The sequence below is a fragment of the Diplotaxodon limnothrissa genome, linkage group LG7, assembly GCF_057381915.1.
Source record: "Diplotaxodon limnothrissa isolate DT_005_m linkage group LG7, D_limnothrissa_male_GT1.1, whole genome shotgun sequence".
Lineage (NCBI taxonomy): Eukaryota > Metazoa > Chordata > Actinopteri > Cichliformes > Cichlidae > Diplotaxodon > Diplotaxodon limnothrissa.
Genome location: NC_140602.1, coordinates 65060281 through 65086320, shown reverse-complemented (window position 1 = coordinate 65086320; position 26040 = coordinate 65060281). Strand labels below are relative to the sequence as shown.

General features: G+C 38.7%; 1 protein-coding gene across 1 annotated transcript in view; it reads right to left on the bottom strand.

Moving 5' to 3' along the window:
- Nucleotides 1-5749: 5749 nt before the first annotated feature.
- LOC146629558 (uncharacterized) overlaps nucleotides 5750-26040 on the bottom strand; it is a 60751-nt gene continuing 40460 nt past the window's right edge. The window contains 3 exon segments of the mRNA XM_085358709.1: nucleotides 5750-5943; nucleotides 18707-18991; nucleotides 23826-23938. Coding sequence (XP_085214835.1) covers nucleotides 5877-5943; nucleotides 18707-18991; nucleotides 23826-23938 — 465 coding nt within the window. The 3' untranslated portion in view covers nucleotides 5750-5876.

Below are 26040 nucleotides of genomic sequence, written 5' to 3'. Positions count from 1 at the left end.
TAAAACTTCTTTTGGTTAATGGTTAAGTCAGATTGCACATAACCATCTACTGTTTGAATTACAAGGTTATTCATATCAAGTTCAGACTTGCGCGCACTGACTCAGATCCAAATGATGTGAAAGGTTTTCAAAATCATCCAGTGCAGTCATATAACTTGAATTTTGTAGCTGTTTACACGTATTGCGTACATTTCCACGCTGTACACTGTGCTAACCTCTTGTATAACCGTATTTCTGGGTCTTGTCATGCCAGCACTTGAACTAATTATGTATACAGACTTGGCATTATTATTTATGGTTTTATGATTAGTTAAGAAGCTGCAGTTCTTGCCTGGGTTGAAACCGACACTCCCACGGTTAGTTCGCACATTCAGCATGGTGCAGGGATATTTGGTTCAGAGGGACTGTCCTCCACTTTACCCTGGAATGAAAGAATGCCATTGTAGATTATCTGAGAGGGGAAGTTAAGAAACAGGTGGCAATCATTAACCTCCGGTTCCTATCCAACAAACTATGAATTCTCACATAAATTTCCCTGCTCCATATGCAAGAGTGACAGTATTTATGGTATATTCATACTAATTTGTTTGTGCAATGCATTTGTAACCATCAGAGAAACTGTAACAAAACAATTAGTCCAACCTTTAAGAATTTGGTGAAAAAATATATTGAGCGGCATCACTCTTGCCAAAAGTAATTTTAAACCTGCAGTTAGTTGAAAGCTGAAACTAAAATAGCTTTGTTCACATTCTCAGCCACGACAGATCGTGCTACAATATACTATTGTAAATATTGAAGGAAACCATGGGAAAAATGTTTGCTGAAGGCATTGATTAAAAAAAAAAAAGGGTATTAAGGCAGCAGCGTGTTACCTTTAATGATAACTGTACATCTGTGGGGTGTGTTTGCTTTAGTCTATGTCCCATCACGGTTGTATGTTACAAAGAGCTTTGCAGGCAAGTGTCTACATACTGTTACTGCAAACTGTCACTTCAGTGTCAAAAACATATGGAATACGTTCTACAGGAAAGCTTCATTATTGTTGCTGGTCCTTTAGCTCGCTGCTGAGAACCCAAAACTTAAAACATAAAACAAAATGTATTTAGTAAAGTAAATAGATAGAGATGATTAAAAAAAACAAACATGGACATAGAAATGTCTATGTTCAAAATTGGTGTTGAACTTTGCATTTTGAAGCCTCAATGTCAGCACTTTGGCCACCACAATGTTTGTCTTTACTTTAGCAAGAAGTTACTACATCAGGACCAATCACTGTCATTGATCAGGACCATAGGGCTCAGTGCTAAGTCATTATATAAGGCTAGCATGTTTTGTTAGCAAGCTGCATTCATAAACTGTATGTGCAAAACAAGCATACTTGCTCAGAACGACAGCAAAAGAACAACCCTGTTGGAGAGATTCAGTTCAATGACTGGTAAAAGTGGAGTCTATCAGGCAGCTACAGGTTAAGCCCCTTTCATGTAGGACTCGGCAAACACTCTGAAACCCAGTCTTTTCCATTGCTTGTATGAGGCAATAACGGTTGCCTGTGGACGAGCCGGTGAGTAGTCATGCATGCTGTAAAAGGGCCTTTAGGCAGCAAAACTATCAGTCTAAACAATCAAATTTAATCCCCAACAGTATCCAGATGGATAACTAATGAGCGGCTATGGAGGGTAAAATTATAATAATTATAATCCACAGAGGCCAAAGGTGTTTTTTATACCAGGCTTTAAACCAGGGGTCCCTAATCTCAGTCCACGAGGGCCGGTGTCCCTGCAGGTTTTAGATCTCACCCTGGGTCAACACATCTGAATCACATGATTAGTTCATTACCAGGCCTCTGGGGAACTTCAAGACATGTTGAGAAGGTAATTTATCCATTTAAATCAGCTGTGTTGGCTCAAGGACACATCTAAAACCTGCAGGGACACCGGCCCCTGTGGACTGGGATTGGGGACCCCTGCTTTAAACAAACGTTTTAATGCTGTTAAATTGGGCATTTTAAAGGATGCCTCAAGTGGCCATTAGAGGAACTGCACTTTGTGTTGGCTTCACTTTTTAGCCGGGGGGGGGGGGGGGTGTGTGTTCCTTTTCTGTTTAAGATTTTTCAACAAATCTGTATTTGACCCACGGGATAGTGCAGCTCCAGAGCCTCTGCACTGGTTGAACTACAGTCAACGATGGATTAACCATAGTTGCAGATAGGAGTTGTAAAAAAATATTGTCTCCTTCATGATATTTGTGAATCCCAGTTCTGGTATTTAAAAGAAATGAAAGTGCTTCATAATGGGCATCTGATTACCATTTAACTGATATGACCTATAATTTTAGCACTTCCTTAAACATCGAGCATACACTTACACAGGCAGGATGGGGAACAAAACCTCCATGGTGGAGGTAATAATATGTTAGGTGCCTTACATATAATTATCCCAAACAGCAATTTTCTGTATTAAACTTAAATCCAGAAATGTTATGTTTTACACTGAAAATATAGCCCTTATGATACGTAAAAGGAAGGTCTGCTTAATGGGTTTGGTGTTCTTTTGTTGTTTTAAGACTTCCTACAATAAATACAAATCCTTAATCTGCAGCATGACAATATTTTAGGGGCTTCGGGGAAATGTGTAAAAACATCAGAGTGTTAATGTTTGACCAAAATGTGATCTGTTTCGTTTTACCTCAGCTTAGAAACAGACTTAGTATCCTGTGAATCCAGGGACAAAATACCTGCTGTAACCAGTTTAAAACTAAGCACAGGCTTAATGTTTCTCATAGAGAGAGCTGATTTCATAATGACATACTGAAACTGTGCAGGCCAAGTGAACACAGGTATGCGACCTGCTCTGTGCACCCCCGCCTTTTTGGGCAGGTTGTGCAGTTTGTCTTTGATCCTGAACTACCGGGTTAACTAATTTCAAGGTCAGAGGGTCCACAGTGTACATTCCACAGCTTTTAATAGGTCACTGCTACAACACTTTGCACTGGAAAGAATGACAGAGCATGTACAAAATTATTAATTGGACGAGGAGCAAACATGTAGAGGAGGTGAAGGATACAAAAATGTTCCCACAGTCTATCTTCTTTCACCTGCTCCCCCATTTAAAAGCCTCCGCCATCTGTGAGCCAAGTATCAGGAACAATGTCTGCTTGTCTCAGACTATGCCCTTCACCCATCCTCTGAAAATGCAGTTTGCTGCGACATGATAGATTAATGCCAGCACTAAATCAAGCTCTTCTGTTGTGACACTGCAACCTGGTGTTAATAAACAGGGAGACCCTGGGCTTTCCAGGTAAACAAGGAAACAAAGGAGCAGTTAGAGTATGTTAGAACAGAATCTAGTGTTTATCTGGTATATAAAGTGCTGTAAGACCAAAAATAAATTATTATTATTGTATTACATGTAAATTAAGCTTCGTTACCATCGCTCCAGTCAGCTGAGCAAATCAGCTGCTGATTGTGGTTTCATATGTTTGACACAGATGCATTACAGATGCAATGCTTGCCTTGAGAGTGTTGGTAGAGAAATATACAGATGATCAGAAGTTGCACATCTGTGCGCCAAGAGAGGAGCTATAGTACTGCATGAGGAGTCGGGAGTGGCAGAGAAGTACAGTATGTGATGGTGCAGGACACGTAACATGACAGTGGTGAAGCATGCGGCAGGAGTGACAGATGGGATGGGGTGGGAGTACATCAGGGATCAGCTGTGAGCCCATTCTTGTTTGCAGTGATGATGGACAGGCTGACAAATGAGGTCAGGCAGGAGTCTCCATGGACCATGATGTTTGCAGATGGTACTGATCTGTAGTAAGAGTAACAGGCAGGTGGAAGAGAGACTGGAGGGGTGGAGGTATGCACTGGAGACTAGAGGAATGAAAGTCAGTAGAAGCAATACAAAATACATTAGTGTGACTGAGAGGGAGACAGACTAAATGATGAGTATACAAGGAGCAGAGGTGGTGAAGGTTGTTAAGTTGGAGGTGTTTAGATTCTTGTTGCGTGTGGCCGGGATTACAAATAAGTATATGAGAGTGACAGCTGGAGAAAGAGTGGAAAGACAGATGGTTTGGACCTGTGCAGAAGAGGGAGAGTGGATAAACTGGAAAAGGGACATTGAATTTTTCAAAGCAGAAAGAAACAAGTCAGACTAGAGAGAATAAGAACTTCTACTTCTGCACCATCGAGAGCATCCTGACGGAAAACATTCGCACCTGGTTTGGGAACAGCACCAAGCAGGACAGACAAGATTATGATGGACCTCTCCCATCCCAACAATGGGCTCTTCTCACTGTTGAGGTCTGGGAAGCGCTTCCGCTTCCTTAAGGCCAAAACAGAGAGAATGAGGCGGAGCTTCTTCCCCCAGGCTATTCTTGCCCTGAACCAGGTGTAGGACTGGACTCTCACACACACATCGCATCACCGCACACACTCTGTTTATTGGCACACTTCTTATAATTTTATTTTTCCCTTTCATAATTTCCTCTGTAAATCGTTATTTATTTGCACATTTTTACTGTAAATTTCTAAGTTAAAATCTGTAAATTTTGTAGTCTGTAAATCTCTAAATCTCACTGTCATTTAATGGTCGGGCATTGCACAGCAATAAGCATTTCACCACATGTTGTACTGTGTATGGTTGTGTGTGACAAATAAAATATGAATTTGAATGAAAAGGCAGAATTTAAAATTAAACAAAGTAGATCAGTTTAAAAATTTAATCTTTGCAGTCATGTTAACTTCCAAAACCAGTCACGTCATTTAATTACTTCAAATGTGAGTTAACTACAGTATCTTAAATTAAAACAGTTGCATGCTCTGAAATAGACATGATATTGTGAAAAGTTACTTATTAGGAAACCCTTTTTAAAGACATTTCCAAACACATCTGTGACATTCAACAAGTTGACTCCCTTCTGCTTTTGTAACTCACATAAACTTGCATTATTCTACTTTGAACTGTGGGAGGTGAGAGATCAGATTATATACACATACTGGCCTGAAATGTTGCCAAGTTTCAAATGTTAAGATCATGCTAACTAACAATGCAGCTAGAAGCTGCCAGCTTAGCTTCAGTACAACCAGCTGCTAACTGAGGGTCATCCCCAAAAATCTATTTCAGTCATTCCATGTCAGTCAAATGTTCTTCTACTAGAAGGCTACGTAAACCATTAATGATGTTAAACCATAAGCTTCAAAATATTTCCAGTGCTCAGCTTTGACTGCCGTCTTCAGTGGCTGGAACGCAGAGAGTTACATACTAACGTAAAGTAGCACCAGGACGAGTCAGACTTACGCACAAGCTTCCTGGTTAAAATTTAAATCACGAGGGAGCCACAATCATTGAAATCCAAACCAAAGTGACTGATAAGAGTTCCAATACTGGTTCAAAATAATTACATAGTAAGACGGTGGTTTTGATAGTCTGATGAAAAACTGGCACAACCAACGCAGAGTGCAGTTTGGGCATGCTCCTAAATAAATAACGTGTCACTTTCAAAAACAATATCATAATTTATTAGTGTCAGCTGCTAAAGGGAATAAAATGTCAGTGTTAAGCATTTATGATTCAACTAGAAGAAATACATTGCACCAGTAGACAGAAAATAAGCACACAATAAAATTTCAGTTACACAATCAAACTACATAAAACAGTTAGCAGGTTTCACACTGCGGCTGATCTGAGATTGGCTATACAGCTCAGCACAAACTATAAAATCAGATTGACCTCAGATGATCTGGGTGTGTTTGAGGTGCAACTTAATCACACATCCTTTACCAACTATTCCAGATCCCAAACCAAACTACATAGTAAGGTTTAAGCACTGTATTCCTCCCTTGTTCCATCACATCTTTTCTTCTTCCTTCAGTGTCAGATCAGCTTAGACTCTTTGGCCTTCCTGAACGGGAAGCTGTTCTGCTGTCTGGATGACAACTCCCTGAAAGACAGAAATAAATGTGAAGAAATATTCAACTTTAGGGGAAAACAAAAAGTGGAGATTACATTAAATGACAAATCCTAGCAAGTTATCTAAACAAAAAGAAAGAAAAAAAAAAAAAACACAGATCCAAGGGCTTGATGGCACTGTGATACAGAAGTGCTGCAGTTTTTGAGCCAAACATCTCTCTACTAACATTTCTCATTATCGTACACATTTAAATGTCAAGTACGTTCAGTGTGTAAAGATAGTGAATTTGTCACTCTGCCATAAATACTAGGGATCAGCCAAACACTGGCATCATAGAATCCTAGAATAAGATAACGTTTACTCGACAATCGTCTAATGTGTCCAATCAATCCTGTGCTAAATGTTCAAAGAGAACATAATAAAGGTGTGACACAGCCTTTTCCAGAGGTGAGCAACCAATAATGACAATGAAAATGGGACATCTACTTTTTAATATACAAGAAGAAATGTTTGCTTTGTTACATTATTCTTATATCATAACTTGGGTTGGTTCTCTAGCTTTAGCATTAGTTAGCATCATGAGAATACAAACACACAGCTGGAACACTTCATAAGCTTGTTTTGGCAGAATGCCTACATGTTGCTTCATCACATGCGTGTCTACAAAACCTACACACTGCAAGAGATCTTAAGCTTTATCATCTAAGCAGAATCCAATAACGTGATTTTCAATTAATGCCGTTTTCCATCTTGAACATTTACTGTAGGACAGGTTTCATTTCATGGGAACAGTTTTTTAATACCCAAGCTTCCAGACTAATAAGTGACATGGCAGCAGACACAAACAACACTGGTGAGTTATAATTATGTTCTGGGATCTGACTGCTACACCCAGATGCAGCAGTTTAACCCGATCGACTTCACATATTTAGTTTGGTTCATTTAGTGAACTAATATAAAACGATTTCATTTTATTTCCTGGATATCAGAACCAATTCTGTGGGTTTATTCAGTTATTAATTATGGTTTCTGGCATTTATTTGAAATGATCCCATCCCATCCATACCACAGCTCCTCTTAAATTGCACCACAGATGATCACTCTCAGGAGCTCAAATGACATTTAGCTCATCTGCCAAAGCCAACAGACGTAGAAAATGTTCTTGGGTCCAAATAAACCACAAACAATTGTCCCCACCCAGCAGCTTATCTAAGAGAATCCGTCAGGCGAAAACAAAGCAACATGGAATCAAATATTGTACAAACATCCTGAAAGAGGTTATGCATACAAAGCGTGTTTGGATCCAAACAGAGCAGCGCTCTGAATATTTCGGATGCCATCTGTCCTTCCTTTATTTTTCATTGTTTCTGTTTCTAAGGACTTTAAATATTTGACACAAAAACACTTCATAGATACACAGCCTTTGAACAAAATTAAAAAAGATGCATTGCCTGTGACACAAAGTATTATCGAAAATTCTAGCTATGCTTCACTGCACAGTGAGACCCCGTCTTTACCGTCAAGGCCGTTTCACTCTCCTTTGCCAGCCAATAATAACCCAGCCTGCATCAACTCCACATGAAATAAACAGCAATTGAGTTTCTTGGATTAAAATGTCTGACTGTGCTGTGATGATGTGAAGGAGGACTTGTGGCTGGAAGAGATATGAAAGTTTGTCTGTGGGAATATGCCTTTTCTCAACTCTGTGTTTGATTGACTCAGTGCTGTTTGGCTTGATTGTGTGTTTCTGTCAGTGTGTGAGAAGTGATTAGACTGAGCAGGTTAGCTATGGTGGCTTTAGCTGCATGTGGTTGGAGACAGACCCAACCTGATGCAAAACAGCCATTCACTGTGACCAGCCCTCAGTCTGGCTGTCTTACTATACAAGCCAGTGGAGGTAATTCAGTGGAAGAATTGACACTATGGTAATGGTGCTCCTTGACCTGGTCCCATACTATACAAGCATATGGCCAAGGTGGTCTTTATAACCATTTAAATGTTTCACTAAGCAGCACAACCCCATGGAGCAACCCCACAGTATTCAGTGCTCAGCCTTTAAATGAACTCAAATAATTACTTTATATAGGCAAAGAAATCCTATAAGAAACCCCCCCCTCCAGAGACAGCTGAATGGCACAAGAAATGAAAACACATGGCTCAAACAAAAACAAGAAATGACCATTTGGAGAATAATGCACACGCACAAGCACTATTAAACAAGAAAAACACTGTTGAACAATTGCTAGATCTGGACTTGCATGGCTAATGATTTTTTTGTTGTGTGTGCAGCTGGACAGTCTACATGCCTGCGCATATGGGTGTGCTCCCTTCATTCAAGGTGGAAACCTAAACTTGTGAAAACCCTTTCTCCATGCAACAACCCACATAGAATAGAATAGAATTAAACTTTATTGTCATTGCACATGTCACAGGTACAGGGCAACGAAATGCAGTTTGCATCCATCCAGAAGTGCTTTAGCCATGATAGATATATTACAATATATATTAGCAATAATATAGATATGTAAGTATACTACAGAATGGGTCTATTACAGTATGTAATATGTACACGGTATGAAATATGTTATGAACATGCTATAACTATAAGTTACATTGAGTCACCATTCAGTTTGCTCGTTCCTGCCTGCCATTACATTGACCACACTCAAGTTACCCCTCCCCCAGACCACATAAATGTAAAAAACACCACAACCAAATAATAACGAACACCCCCCCCCCCCCCAAAAAAAAAAACCAAACAAACAAAAAACCCAACAACAAAAAGTATAAAGTTGCCTGTAATCTGACATTGTTGCACGCATGGTTCAATTCACAAGGTGCATAGAGAATATTTAATTAAGAGAACGTTTTCTTGCCTAAATGCACACTGCTTTAGCTCACTGAGATTTGTGGGCAATCATTTGTGCACAGCTTTTATACGGGCCCGTCACAGGGTTTTCATTTGAGCTGTATTGTTCTGACCCCTAAATCAATACACAAGGGACACATTGATTTGTTCTGTTAAGGGAACGAGAGGTGAAAGCATCAGCTCTATATGCAATACATTTATCCAAACATATCTAACAAAAAGTGAGCACAATGAGCTCTCTTGACATGTTACAGTCTGACAGTCTGTAACTGTCAGACTGTTTGTCACTGACATATTTTAACATATTTCACCGTCGTGTCAAACAAAAACTGCTGCGTTAATGCTGTTTGCACTCACGAGGAGCTTCATGGCACTACTAGAACATTTAGTGTGGGTATCAGGTTGGGACCACACTACAGAGAGATGGATTTTTTTTTAAAATTTATTTATTTTTTAAAAATACACTAAGATGGTTGTGACATACTTGTGTCAAGCTCCGTCTCACACAGACACTCATACAATAAATCATGTAAAGCCTATTGTGTGTGTGGCGCAGTAATGGGGAATGATGAGCTGGGTAACATCAGTCAGCTAAACTGAGCTCAGGCTCACAGCACACAGCCTCTAGAGCTTTTAGGCTCTAGAGGCTGTGTGCACAAAAGTAATCGGGGAAAGTTACAAAATAAACTGATGAATATACAGTAATGTATACAAACACAGATATGGACGGCACATACAGGCATGAAAAGAAAAGTCATTCTTACTCTGTTACTATTCTCACTCTCCTCTAGCAGACACACCATGCATAATTTAAATTCAATTAAACTGTAAGGAGACAAAGGAAACAGGAGAGAGAGAGAGAGAGGGAAAGAGAGAGGGAGAAAGAGAGGGGGGGGGGAAGAGAGAGAGAGAGAGAGGGAAAGAGAGAGGGAGAAAGAGAGGGGGGGGGAAGAGAGAGAGAGAGAGAGGGAAAGAGAAAGGGAGAAAGAGAGGGGGGGGAAGAGAGAGAGAGAGAGAGGGAAAGAGAGAGGGAGAAAGAGAGGGGGGGGGAAGAGAGAGAGAGGGAAAGAGAGAGGGAGAAAGAGAGGGGGGGGGGAAGAGAGAGAGAGAGAGAGAGAGAGGGAGAGCGAGAGAAACTGTGGTACAGTGCTGCACCAGTAAAACCATTTCCTTTGCCGTGACTCAGCAAGACCCACAAGCTGGGCTCAGGTACACTGTGCTTCCTGCTTTAACTGGCTTCTTAGTACATGATGCGTCTGTGACACCTGACACCAGTGATACACTTGGAGAACCACTGTGGAAATGGGCACTGTTGCACTTACGGGTCCCCAGGTACAAGCGCATTAAATTTAAGTTGAGTTAATATTACTATTTTTCTTTAACCCACACACACACACACACACACACACACACACACACACACACACACACTCTCGTACTAGTTTGTTGACTGTGGCTAACAGCAGGAGTGCGAGAACAGCAGCCTTCAGAAGCCTGTGCAGAATGTGGTTATGCATTTCATCCATCAAATGATTACATGCTACTTTACACTGACACAGTTCACATACAACAGCTCATTTTCTACATTAAAGTGTTGCAGAACCGTGTTGGTTTTGCACAGATGCCATTTATCTTAATTTTCACCTTCTTAAACCCCCCCCCCAAAAAAACCCCCACTTCCTATTACATAGAAAAAAATCTAACAGGTGGCATTATAACATATCTGAACTAACAGGTAACTGCTGTTCTATATTAGTAGAATCAAGTTGTTTAGCTTTATTCAAATAGTATTTTTGGCACCGACTAGCAAGAGCAAAAACGTTTAAACAGATCTACAAATTTTTTTTTTCTCTTTACAGGTGGCGCACATGCTCTGTGCATCTACGCTCTGTGCATCTACACTCACTAAATGTCAACTGCAAAATTCTGATGTTTAACGAGTAGGTATTCACGGTTTGAAGTGGCATGTTAGCATGACAACATTTTCGCACAGCACAGAGGAAGCTGGTGGTTTAAAAAACATTTATAAAGAGAAATTCATCACATCTTCACCATCTGAAGGAAAAAAAAAAAAAATAGTGCAAGGACGGGACTGAAATCACACACCTGTGATAAATGCAAGCGAGAGGATAAAGAAGAGTAGGCCAGTTGTACTGGGGGGTTTACAAACAGAATATCTGACTCTTACTCAAGTGTCGAGAAAACTCACTATGGCTGTATCTTTGTGATGTTTTGTCAGAGATTTCCTGTGTGGCCTCTCTTCTTTATTAACCAACATACAATACTCCATTTTAACACGTCAGTGGCAAGTTCTGCATTTGACAAGCAGAAACAAAGACCTCAGTCATACATCAACCTTTACAGCTCCCTCATCCTGTCCTCAGCAGGTGTTTATACTCAAGACAGCAGACATCAGATACAATCTAGGCTACGGGTAATAGGAAGCTCTGGGAAGTTAAAGAACTCGAGCATGACAGTTTATTTAAGACAAGTAAGATGCCGATCAGAGTAAGCACAGACCACCTCATTTTCCCCAAACACTTTAAAAAAAAAATAAATATTAGTTTTATTTCACTTTAAAATAAATAAATACAATAAAATGAAATTGGAAAAAAGTATTGAGAAATATCATCAAGTGATAAACTAATCCAGATATCCTTTAATTCTTATGCTGGGACTAATTTTATGCATAGTGGGAGGCATTTTCAGGAATATTACTGCAGTTACACATGCTCATTATTCCAGCTTCAAACTGTGTACCACAAATATCTTTAAACACATAAAACTTAAACAAGTATCAGATATATATATGCCTGCTGATTATATCATGCTGCCCATTTTTCTTTTCCCAGGAAATGATCAGATAAATGAAGGTCTTTGCTGGGTCAACTGGTTCTTGAATCTGGTGATTAAATCACAATGAGTCTCAGACATAAAGCCTCCTAAAATCTTGAATTAATATCTTTGCACAAAATACCCCCGTTGGCTGTTGACCAGAGGAATTACAGATTGCACAGCTCTTTTATCCAGGCTGTTCTTTTACTGGCAATCACAAAGGTCTTAGTGTGACAGTCAGCGACTTTAACCTGTTCCATTCATTGCTGTAACTATCATTCAAACCAAAGCCTTTCATTATGCTTGCAGATAAACAACAACCTATGACATATTTCTGGTTGAAATCTCAACATTGCTGCCTTTTCCATTTTTCAGTAACAAAATGACATTTTTCTTTGTTAAACCGGACGACGAGTGTGTACCTAACAGAGAAATTTATGCTTAATCCAATTTATTACTTCCATTTGGGGGTGGGAGGGGGTATCCTTTTCATTCAACCCTTACAAAAACAGTGAGGTGTAGTCCATTCATGGCTCACTCACTTTTACATTTGTACCTGTTAGCTTTTGTTTGCTTTTCTAGATACATAGCAAGGTGTGGGCCAGTGGTGCCATTTATTTACAGTATGCCATCCTGCTGCCTTGAGGCTGACCCCTGACAGTGCAAAGGTTAGCCCTTATAATACTGTCAACATGGAAAATCGACTCTGGTGATATGGTAAATAGAAGTAGTAATAGCAGAAGTAACAGTACGCCAACATTCGTCAGTTCCAAAACAGCCAAAAATCACCTTTTACTTTGTCATTAAAGCCTCCCAGGCTTCAGGGATGACATGCCAAGTAGAGTGGGTGTTATATAAGGTATGTATGATCAAGCCATAATCACTGCGTGGGATATCAGTGCAACTCCTGCTGTTTTTTTCTTTTTGCTATGTTTTTATGCATGTGTGACCTTAAAATTCACACAGGTACAGCCAGGTGCATAAGCTCATATCTCTGCAGTAGTTGAGGCCAGTTTAAACACACAAACGACAGCCGGGCATCGCTGGGAAATCTGGAATGATGTCATGAATGATTAAGAGTAGAGTGGTGTACTGTATCAAGGGAACAGCACTTAGCTGAAAACTGAATGAATGAATAAATAAATAAAAACATGGAAAACAGCAGTAATGATGACACAGTATAGCCTGTCATGATCAATTGAACCTGTCATGTTTAACAACAGATTAGCGACTTGTCACAGGAGCGACAGGCAAGTTGAGACCAGACTTGAAACTTTTTAGAGGCACATTGCTTTTGGCTGTCGCATTACATAACTGGGTTTAGGAACAGCGTGTACTAAATACTACAGTCTTAATATTTTTAAACTGCCAGAGGCAGTGAGAGAGATATAATTATATACAAATGAAAATACATAAATTTGCTACGAGGAAAGGAGAAGGTAATAGACACAAAAAGGACAGATGCTGATATTAGACTGTAATAGTGGTTTTTACTATAAAATTTTAAATTTTTATCAAATTCAGGTCTTGTTTGGTGTGAATTTCTATTTCTCTCTTTCTTTCTTATTAAAAACAAAAACACAAAACCAAACTAGTGAGTGATGATGGTTATTACTGCAAAAAAAGGTTAGCCAAGTAGAAGCTTGCTTCACTGGCAGTTTTTTTTTTAGTAGTAAACTAGATGGCAAAGTAGCACACAGGTAAGTAAAATGAAAAGTAAAACCGCTGCTTAGCTGAAAAGCTTTAGCAGACTTTCACTGCTTACATTAGTGTACATTTTCAGTGCTGTGTTTGCTATGGCTGTGCATTGTCTTTATAGTGTGGACATATTCATTTGGTATAAACTTTAATATTCTTACTAACAGAAGGAGCTTTCGTATAAGACTCAGTCAAACAGTGCGTCATAAGCACCGAGAACAATCGGCACTAAACATAAAAAGCTAATCACAAGTACACTTCACACTAGATCTTATGTGAAGTTTAGTGAATGTACGGTCATCAGTTTATCATTTCTGGGATTTTTGTTGTTTCATGTTTTAAGATTGTGACTACACAGAGTAAAAAAGGCTTTAAGATATAATAAAAAAGACTAAATGTGCTCAATACGTTATCCTATAAAGTAACAAACTATCCAGTGACAGAATCCATACTTTACTGGTAGTGTTCAGGGGATGAAGGTCTCACGTGATTGGCCAAAGCACCTCACACTGCAGTAATGTTCCCACTGTCCCTTTCTTCCTTGTGATTGACCACTCATTCATCCTGTATCCTCACTACCCTGTTACATAACACTGCTACACCTGCATCTCAACAATGGTAAAGGTGGTGTGCGTGTGAATCTAGTACATCCATGCAAGCGCTTGACTTTTTCATGCACATAAAGGTTTTTGTTTTCCTTTTACACCACATTTCATTATATGGAGCATGTACGACTCAAAGGCACACATATGTAAAACGTGTATATAACACATTTCCCTGAGGGGAGAAGATGAGGTGAGTACCATGTGTAGTGGCTCCTACGCTGCTGCATATATGTCCTAGATGAGGATCAGATGACACACACACACACACACACACACACACACACAGAGCTGGCTTGTACACTTCTGCCACGCTGCAGAGTCACATATGTTCTGCTGCAATAATGTGTGTGAACTTTTATTACAGCCTTCAACACATGAGGACCGCTTTACTGTGTGACTCTGTATTGTTGCCTACAGAGACACACTTCAGTAGATTTATAAGACATCTGTAGCCTTGATATAAAGCCAGCACTTCTTAGTAAACTAGTCAGTGAAGGTGAAATCAAAATACATGCCATTATTTGTCGTGAATACAACGATATCTGTGTTATTATAAAGTAATACAAACGATTAAAAAGAAATCCTTTAGCAGACTTTGAAAGTGAACCTGGCTGCAGTTGGATTTAATTAAAGAAACTAACACGCCCAGTTTCTGTGAAGAGATGGCCGAGAGACACAATGTGTGTTTCTTAGTAAATGTCAGCTCACATATGTTTGCTCTAAGGAAAAAAACAAAACAAAAAACCTACCTTGAAAATTTACAATAAAAACAATATTCATAATAAACAATATACACTGTAGAACACACTGTACCTAATGCAAATGTGTACTTCAAGCACAAAGAAGAGTGTTTGTGTGTCTGTCTCTACTGCAGACAAAATACTGGTTGAACTAGTTACTTGGCACCGTGTCAGTAATAATTGGTTTTATGACACTTGAGAGAAAAACATGTTGTCTTGTCTCCTAGTGTGTCTATCTTGTGTTTCTCACAGGATCACATGACAGAAAAGAGCAGATGGACGGAGAGACAGGAGGATGCACAGGAGTATGGGAAGTTCTGTGAGCAGGCCAAGATCTAGTGGTTTTTAGAAGAGTGTTAAGTACAGACCAAAGCTGAATTCAAAGCAATTTCTAAAACAGAAAACATCTGTCCTGGCAAGGCATCGTATAAACAAATTTAACTTAACCCCCCATTAAAAACCCCAAAAGGAATTCCAGCCCTTTTTCTTCAGCTTCAAGTTTTGAGCTCTAGCAATTGTGTCGCTTTGATTAAAGCATTCCTAACATTAACCAATACTGCTGGGTCAAAGAAAAAAATGCCACCTCACTTACTGTTTAAAAGAAGGAACAATCAGTACACAACTAATAACCAATACTGGAAACAATCATCCTGTGAGCAAACATGTGTTTTATGTGTGCACTCATTTTGCAGCCATGACATCAGGGTAAGTTTGTATGCAGTCATCAAATTTTCGAGGACCTCTGATTTAAAGGACTAGCATGCTATTATTTGCTAACTATGGTCAATTTATCAATTATTGTCATAACTGTAATTTTCAATTTTGTACTGATGATGGTGTGAAGAGTCAAGAGATCACCACAAAGAAATTACAAAGTCGTTTTAAATGAAACATTCATCAAATGTCATGACAATCCATTACCATCATTGCTCTTATTATGGTTCAAGCAATAGTCGCCCCAGTCAATCACCATCTGGTGACTATGAATGGAACAAAATGTTAGAAAGCCCTTTCCTTCTTTTTTAAAGAAAATAACTGCAAAAATGTTATTCCTAAGGCAATACAGCTAGCAAAGCACAAACCCCCGATTAAAAAATTATTTATACTTTTTATAGGTTATAGTGTGCAGTATTTAATGTTGTATTTCACAATATGGCATCAAAATAGAAAATATAGGCACAAGTCCCTTCTTTTATCCAATGGCTTTCAAAGTCCAAAATTATTGTTATTTAAATTAAAGGGGCTTTTAAGTCATCCCTGTTCACATACCCTTTAACCCTTTTTTCTTCTTCTTTTATGAGGGGCAGCCAATTAGATTTAATCAGCATGTGGGCGAGGCTTCTGTGTTTTTGTGTGCCTGCCTGCTTTTACCAACATAAAGAAGCTGTTTAGAAATTCTGGCCAAGTTTAATATGAGCTTCACATCTTTGGTTTGGTTATATCTAAAAAAAAGAAAAAAAGAAATTCCCTGATGTGAGCTGCATGATGGAAGTTATGAAAAGGGGAAAAGTAATTTCAGGTTGGGAGGGTCAGGGCCTCTGGCAGGCAGATGGTGTCCATCACTGATGCACTGAATACAGGACAGCTTAGCTCATCTTCCTGCACATACCAATCCTATTGCCTTGTTTCCCACACTTTCAACTGCTCATTCCTCACTAAGCTGTCAATTAATATAAAATTCCTAATGGTAATTAACTTATTAAAGAAAGTAATTTAACCACGTGGATTCCTTTGATTATTGGGAGGGACACGATGTACAAAACCTGCATTGTGCGTAACCAACTCAACAGGAAAGTACTGTTCTATTTTAGTGCTATGTGTCCCCACCCTGACCTACTGTAAAACACTGGAAAACAATGCATCACAACGAGGGAAGGAGGGGGTCAACACTTTCTCGTAGTCTGTCACTCGCACACACACATATCTTATAAAACCATTAGACCCACCATAAACACACTGGTGTTTACAGCATGAAACAGTACATACTAATAAGGATTATAATCACTGGGAAATCTAGCTTTAGGTTTGTGGAACATGGCAGCCGGACGTTTGTGTGTTTCTGAGGCTAAAATATGACAATTTATAGTATTAAACATTCATGACAGCAAAGAAACATCAGTGGTGTATTATTAACCACTCCTGTCCCATAAATATTAATAGGATGAAAGATTAAAAAGTTGCACTTCAACCAAGCAAATGAATAATGAATGTTTTTGTATGGTGAGTAAGTCTGGTGCCATTTCCACATACCACCTGTTTCTAGAAAAGTGCACACAGTGAAAGGTTAATGGATTTCATATATCATTGAAAAAGTCTGTAAAGTATAAATATAACATTCACTGCAACGACATAATATCATAAAGTATAAACAAGCTAACAATCATAAGGCAGAGGTGGATACAGGGTCTTATTAGTGCTGCACAGCTTTTCATGCTAATATCATGATATTCAACGCCACTGTGCTCTCAGATATAGTTGTTAATACAATCTTTACATGTTAGTCCAGTGAAACACATCTAAATGTCAGTGTAATGGTGGGCAGCAGGAGTGAGCCAATATTCTCTTTCACTTTCTTGTAACTCGTAGCAGTATTACCTTTACTTGTGGCACTTGTGTCTGAATTTCTCCTTGAAGTACCTCAAAATGGTATATTATTACAATTCATGAATATTTAAGTGGCTGCGCTACATTGATTATCATAATTTGCATCACTAGTTGAAATTTTATTGAATGGCAGGTATAGAAATAGGAAGAAAAATGGCTTTGTACTTCTTCAAACCTTTGACTCTCTTGATATTGATTATACAGCTGGGTTTGGGAGACATTACTTCATAAACATTCAGTGTAAGAGCCAGCCAAACCACAAGTGTGTACCTTTAGACTAATTTTTTATGAAAGATAGTAAAATTATACTATATAGTAAATTAAGAAGTGTAGATCTGTATGCACTAAGCTGGGATCTAATATTTTGTTACTGTTTAGATTCATTCAATGTGTCTTGGCCTTGTTTTTGGAATCTTGGAGGGTGTAGAGGATGGCAGTGCATGGAAATTAACATTAATCTGGCTTCCAGTCAACTTTGGAATTTTCTGTTTAACAAAAGCTGAAAAAGAAATTGGTTTCTGTGGCAGCTGTCACTGCCTGTAAAATAAGTACACTTCCTCCAACCACATTATTACAGAATTACAAGCGGCTCATTTGATACTGTGAAACCTGATATGTTATGTGATGTGGTACGCTCTGCTTACCAAACTAATTTTAAGCTCGTCTCCAGCCTTATTCCATATCCGTTATCAGCCCATAAAAGAGTTTATTGGGCAGGTTACAGCCTGTTAATTAGCAGTAAGGTTGTCCCAACGTACTCGTTACGATCCAGCAAATCCACAGTAAGTGAAACCATTTATGGAACATTGTCAAATTTTAAATGTAGTAAGTTTTTAGCTCTTTTGTATCTTTTTGAATACATTCATACGACTGAAAACAATCAAGCCTGGCCATTTTAGTTTACCTTTAAAAATCCACGTCTGTCTAGATCCCGTACTAACATTTTTTCCCCCAAATTAAGTTGTTAGTGTTGAAATTATTCAGTGTGGATTAATCAAAATAATAACTGTACAAGTTGTTTCAAACTGGGTTAAGCCACTTTTAACTAAGAAAAACATAGGTGTTTATACAAAAGTCACAATGATATGCTATAAACCTCACAGTGCTTTCAGCTTTTCATATCTTTGTAACGTGGGACTCATTCAGAGAACACATTAGCATGCAGCACATTTATTTGAGGTCACTGGAGGATAAATAATTCAATCTGGGTGGAAGGAGATTTAATGACAATGTCAAATTAGTCTTTTAATGAAATTAATTTTATGCTCTCAGGCTGTGTACAACTAAACACCCACAACACTTAACACTTTCAAGAATCTAATATTCTGTGATATCAAATGAGCTTGTATAACTCTGGGGAATAAAGTTCTTAATTTTTCACTGCAGGAGGTATGGCAAGTCTGATGGCATTTGAAGGTGAAAAATGAATTTGTGGATCTTACTTGATGAGAGCTGTCCTGGGCGAGTCGTTCTGCTCCCCACTTTTAGGAACACTGGAGGGCTGAAGAGTAGAAGGTGGACTATGGGTAGATGGAAGAGTGGAGGATGAAGCGGGAACAGTGGAGGATGAAGCGGGAACAGAGGAGGAAGAGGGGGGAGGGGCCTGCTTAACTGGGCTCTTGACGCTTCGAAGAAGACGGAAAGACTTGACTCTGCTGTGATTGCTCCGACCGTGAACCACCTTGCAAACAGGTCCTGTACCTGACCTCTTTAAAGTTTGCTCTGACCTGAAATACAATCGTACATGGCTGTAGTTAATTTGAATCACTTCACTGAGGGATATTTCTACAATTAAATCTGAAATGTAAACATTTATACAATGCAGCTAAAGTGATCAGCAGTTACTTGTACATGGGAATGAATACATAAAAACAACAGCAGCAAGGGGTGAGAGAATCTATATGAATATGAAGCAGGAAGATGCAATGTAATGTTTTGGGAGCATAAGGGAAGAAGCTAGACCTTGTGGAGGGCCTTATTAGATTCACCTCAACCACATTATGATTCCTCTTACATTTACTCATGCATGTAACCTCATAACATGATCATTATGTAGGCCACCAACACACTTCATAACAAGTATGAATGAAAAATACTTAAAAAAAAAACAAAACCTGATGTGGGCAAGTACTTCAAACCTTTAGGCTACTTACACTACTATACACCAAACATTCTTCTATGTATATGTGTTAAATATACAATCATGACAATTTGTCACACTAACTTCAGGTTTTTGGGGCTGGGTGGTTAATCAGACTTTAATTTAAATTATGATTTTGGATTTCAGTGATTCAGTGAATGAAGCTTGGTCTTATGTTATAAATCAGGTTTGTCCCAATCATGTGTATGTCACCTTTCCTTAAAACTCACATCTCAGAGACAACATGACAAAAAGGAAAAAAAAACACAAACAAAAACAAAAACAAAAAATAAGATCTACATCAAATGAACAAAAGTTAAAAGGTCCAAAGTAAAAGGCTTTGACAAGTAAATCTGTGGATCGTTCACAGATGCACCACCACGCCCACCATGTTCACCTCTCTCTCTTTTTTCACCTGATTATTTGAACTTTAAAAAACAAAAACCTTTTCTTCTCATCTTGCAGTTTTTGCAGTTATTGAGCAAACTCAGCTAGGGGCAAGTATAGCTTCTTGTTCCATCTCATGACAAACATGCATATACTGTAATGGAAAATACAATGAAACTCAATATCTGGGGTGGGATTACATAAAAATGATGCTAATGTCAAGACTTCAAAAGTTATTCCATACCATAAAGAACTTTCCCAAATAGATTTTGGATCCAGATTTGAAGATTAAAAGTATCACATCTGTTGAATGTATGTAAGCCTGCTTAGGCAGGTAGGGAGGCCAGGGGGAATTCTGAGGGACAAATGCCACAAAGGAACGCAGAGCATTCCTACTGTTGTCTGATGGACTGCCTCCTGTACGTCGCTTCATGTTTTGTCTACTGGTTTCTTAACAAATTCAACATGTCTGACAGTATACCTCTGAGACAAAGGCTAAGCAAAAATACTCAAACACTGCACAGGGATAGGTATGTCACGCAGTCTTGGTATAATGCCAAGTGACTGTGGTATTCAAGTAGTGTGACCTCCTAGTGTAACAGGGGTCACACACTACCACCAATCCCTGAACTTTGACCCCGCTGAAGCTGGCCCTACTTAGCCAAGCCTGATAGGATCCTAAGCAAGATGTTTTTCTTTGATGTTTGCTGTGAGCACACAGTAACTCTCAAGTCCTGGTTCAACATATGAATCGTTTGTGAACACATTATACAGAAAAAATAATCCTGATGCAAACTGAGTATTTTTGTTTGCCCTCAAGAGAAGAGAACAGAGCCCACCCTCTCAGTGACTTGCTGATTAAATTAAGAACATTTTAGAAATCCTTTGCAGTAAGCAATGTTAAAAATGTATTTTTACTGAATCCTTGAAGCCCTGCTGAGAAACAAAAAAAAGAACAAAGCTAACAAACTGGATCAGACTTAAATTATGCAAAACTCCACACAAGTGAGATGTGCAAAGGATTTTTCTCATTGTCTTTGTTACTGAACATTTTAATTTCACACTTGGGTGGTGTGAACTGCTTCATTTTCACTGACCTGCCGTGACGAGAAATCGGTCTAATGTTTAAAACGTGTGTTCTTAATGTGACAACAATCTTACAGGCTAATATGAGGTTTAATTAATCTGTATAATAACTTATAACAGCTCTATTACCATCTCAGATAGGGAAAAAAATTACCAATGCTATCATCCTAAACCTGCATTAGTGTTTGACTCTGAAAAAGGTATATCATCCAGTCACACTTGTATTATTATCGTTATTGTTAAATACCAAAATATTTCTCCTTCTGTAAAAAACGCATCTGGAACGCAACTCATCTTGAAGGGGATTCAGTTTGGTTTTATAGGGCTTTGGAGTTGACATAACGCAACAATGCATTGTGGGAGCCATACTGGCAGGCCACGAATTAAAACAAACACTGTGTTGGAAGGAAGATTGCTACGAACCATACTTAAAAGCAGCTCAAAAGAAAAAGGACGGTATAGAGACAGATTGCGTCCGGATGCAGAGAGACGGTACTTGCAAAAAATTGTGTGCATTGGAAATGTGGACCCATATGAATTACAGCAGTGGAGTACAAACCCTCAAGACCAACCGCTATTGACTTACCATGATATATTCTCGTACCTTGTCTGTGGAGTCATACACGGCGAACCAGTTTTGCAATCATAAATCTCTGGAGGCGCACATCCAATTCACCAAGGATTGGGTGCAAGATTTGGCTATTTTTAAACCTCCACATTGTGAATACGTCATCATTCAAACAAAGGTAAGTCAGCTTGTTAAGACAGTAGGCATTTTCACCGCCTGGTCCTAACCCTCATCCCCTAATTTGCCACCCTATTACAATAATCCCAGTGGTGACCCCTGGTGACCCACAGCCTGGTTACAACAACCTAAACCACTTGACACGAAGACAAAAGCTGCGAGGAATGACAAGTATGCTTGAAACATGAGCACAAACACATGCATGAGTACACACACATGTACACACACACACCACTAACATGAGTGTGACAGCCTATGAGAGGGGAAAAAAACCATTACAATGGGAGGATTAGAAGACTTTTGTGAAATTCTAAAAGCTGCTGAAAACCGAGTTGGTTTCACAATAGAGAACAATACTTTAAGTGACTGTGAAATTGTAAAAGTAAAAAAAAAAATTAAATGACTGTATGCTACCATGCAGCAAGCACAAATTGTAACTGTCTGTGTTCTTATGTAAGGATTAAGGTTTCATTACATGGTGTTTGGCAAAACCAGCGGCCTGATTGGCAGGTTAACAAAAAAAAAAGTATCCCAGGTAACAAAAACAGCAAGAAGGGTGTGCAAAACTGGACAGTGTAAGCGATTCACCTGCATTTGTGACTAAAAATAGAAGCATCCAGACTGTTAAATGTATTTAGGAGTACGTGCACGAACAAAAGCAAATGAGTATCAGCCCAGGCAGCCTCTTACTCTCACTTTTACATACAACAAATACAAAATAACCAAAAAAGCAGTGACAGTAATCATGTTATTATGGTGGTAGTTCATTGTGGTGCTGCCAACTCTCCTCTTTGACACACACATACACACTTTTCACTTACTTCCATCCAGTGCTGGTTGGTTTTACACTGTGAAAAAGCTGTTTTAAAATGAGGTAAGACAAAAGCTGCCTGTGTTTGTCTGCCCATGCAAATAAACTGCAAATCTGGCAGATTTCATGCAGGAAGACATCAACCATCCGCCTCTATGTCAGTACCTGCAGCATGCAGGTGTGAGTGCAAGAGCACGGGGCACAGTGTTTACTCCAAAACATATATTGTTAAGATTTTAACACAACTGAAGGTTTTGATTGTTAAAAATCTTAGTGCTCTACACTAAATATTTAAGGTTAAGCTACCCAAACATATTTAAAAGTAATTAAAACCAGTTAAATGTTTAATGGGCCAGTGAAACAAATGAAACCAATAAAATGGGAAAATATAACATTGACATTAAATTACCCCTTTCTGTAGTTTCCCTTTATATTTACTGTAAATAAAGGAATGAAAAGAAAAAATACATTAGCCCAATCCTGTAGTTTAGGACATGCATGTTTAAATACGAGTTTTTGCATCTGTTTGTGTTGTTCCTCATGCTTTTAATTGTTAACTGTATTATGTATGTGTGGGCTAATTTGCGTGTGTGCATAACCACTTTTAAATATGCATGGGCGGTGGAGGTCACAAATCAATTTACTTCCAGTGCCTGTCCCAAGCCTGGATAAACATGTCTGGCATTAAGGCTGTCTGGAGTAAATATGCATATGAATCCGCAGAGGGAACCCCATTAAAGTTTCGGAGCAACCGAAAGTATCTACTACTCACTTTTAAGTATGCATGGGAAAACCTCTCATACAATAAAGTCCCTATGAGATAAAGAGTTTCTTGAATAAGCCCTACAAAGTGAAGACCAAATTACGTTTGTACACACCTAACTATGAAAATGTTTCATAGTCTGACAAAGGGACTGATGATGAGCAGCCCTCAGGACAAAATTATAATCTCACATTCCAATTTGTTAATGACTCATGCACAAAAGGTTTCTTACAGCCCAAACAGCTGCAGGGGAAATTTTACCGGATTGTGGGAATCAAAGAGCCCACCACTTAAATGAGCATAAAAGAAAAGGTGTTGATGAAAGGAGAGGGTTTCATGACTTTGTTTAATGTACATAAACAAAGGGAGTCTGAAATGGAGAGAAGAGTAATGATGATATCAGAAGGTGTTAATGTGTATAAGCTTCTAAAGGATTTATTGTGGATTGTACATATTTCGTTGGAAAAATCCTAGACAAACGTATCTGTTTGTGCTGTTCCTTTCAAACAAACAAACAAACAAAAGACTCATCCACTGTGGAACAGTGGACACTGTTCTAAACCACAGTCAAGCATAAAGTTTTAAATAATATAGCTGAGTACAGAGATCTCAAAATTAAACTTCCTTACCCTTCAGTTTTTTCGCAATCTTCTGCATCTCCCACAGTAACATCGTCACTGCTCTTCTCCACTACTGGCTGATTCGTGACGCCTCTCTGCTGCGTTCGCCTCCTGGATCGAATCTGAAAGAAGAAACAAGGAGCTGGTAAAGGAGCTGAAACCAGATGATTTGGGGCTGAATCACAGCGATGAGATGTATCCCATTCTGTCTCATCAGCTAGTGACACAATATCATTAATTATGAATGTGTATTAAGACGGTACTGTGTCATACCAACTGTGCGCATTTTCTATAAATTAAAAACAAACAAACACACAAATTAAATGCTACACAATTTGATTCTTTACCACAAAGTGCTGTTGTTGATGTTGATTGTGCCAAAACTGAACTTCAACACTTTTATAGACAATGAACGGGGATCGTGATTGGCAGACAGAAAACAAGCTAATAAAATCCTCTAAGAGTTATTCAACAGAATTAACTGAAGCTTCTTTGCACTTTTATGTTTTCAAACTTTGTCTGCTTGTGGCACACTAGATCAATTGGACACCTCCAATTCTTTTTCGCTGCTCTTATTTCTATTATTTTTCACTTCCAGTTTTGAATCGATCATCTTTATGGTTTTTTTTTTAAATTTCTTCCGATTTGTTTCCAGGTTGCATGCCCAAAGTCTCTCACAAAACCCTAAGAAATCCAGTTATTCTGTCACTTACTTCATGGACAATCAGAGCAACAGTTTGTTTGTGACAAAAAGGTCACTTAAACAAAAAAAGTTGTTTTCACAGAAAATCCTTTATGTACCAAGCTGTGGTGTCAAAGTGCAGTTCCAAACGAATGAACAGAGCTGGATGTCCAAATGCAACCACCTCCAGAGATTTAGTGACCTGTGTGGTTTCATAACCCAAAGCTCCATCAATTTTATGCTCACAGCACTGTCTAACTGAGCTGTGCTGCTGAACGTGACCAGTTTATTTATTCAGTCATCAGGCTAATAATGAAGAACTACACTAAGTAGACCAAGCTTGAAATAATAAGCATTTGTTTTAAGATATAGGAATGTGCCCCGACAAATAATCCTCTTTTTCCAAATTTACTGTAGCTGCTTCTGTGCTGGCATGTAAGGATACAAACACTTGTGGTTAGAAGTTCAGAAAATCCTTGTTACTAAACATTATGTAAAGTCATTATGGGGACTATAGAGATAAGCCCTGCTGTGTCACAAGTGATTTACATGAGATGCCAAATTGGTGATTCTTGCTGCCCAGATTGGCTTTAGCTAAAGGATTTTGGATTGTGAATGGAGCTGTTGAAACTCTTGTCGTCAGACACTTGGTCTTTTGTTCAAGGCTTTCATAGATGCTGGCACTCAGTGAATGCTGGTTAAATTAAAAACAAAAGAAAACTCAATTTAGGTGAGAAAAATCAGTCTCCAAACGGCAGGAAATCTTGCAAAGAATTGAAGTGAAGGGGAATGAGCACTCAAAGAACAGCTTGGAAGAAAGTTTGAATCTGAATGAACTGTGAATACGAACGTTATATTACTTTATTATTAGCGAGCCAAACAAAACAAAAACCAGAGTAACGTACAACGGCAGTGATCGGGTTTCCAAGCACACCTTCTATTTTTGTTCTGTGGTGGGTTAAATGGAAAATAATTAAAAGGATGTGGTTATTAATCATTATCTTCTCAGTCATCAAACACTTGTGTCAGTCACAATGGAAAAGAAAGAAAAAGATACTGAACAAGTGAGTTTTCATAATAAATGTATACTTTTGCATGTGTAGTAAAGTAAGGCTTTGGCATTTAGAAAAATATGACAGATGTCAAGATCAGGTCCTCTCTGATATCTGTCCAGTAAAAAACAGGTCAACGGCAAGCAGCCATTGAGCTCAGGGCAACAAACTAAGACAGGAAAGCAGCCAGGCAAGCCTGTCCAATGGTAATAAAACCTCCCTACCAGCAACTCTAAATCTTATCTCTAGACATGTTCATACACAAGGTCTGTAAAACTCAGGTGTGGCTATGATACATGGGCAGTTTTATCAAAGGTTTTATGCTGGAATGGAATCAAATGGTGAATCAGAGAAACCCTACAAAAAGAAAAAGGTCCAGGACCTGTCTTACGGAAACTTAAAGGACTTGTAATTTACAATCTATAGCTTTTTGCAGAACATGCAGGTATGAGTAATAATAAACATCTTATCTAAATCTCTGAGTAGAAGA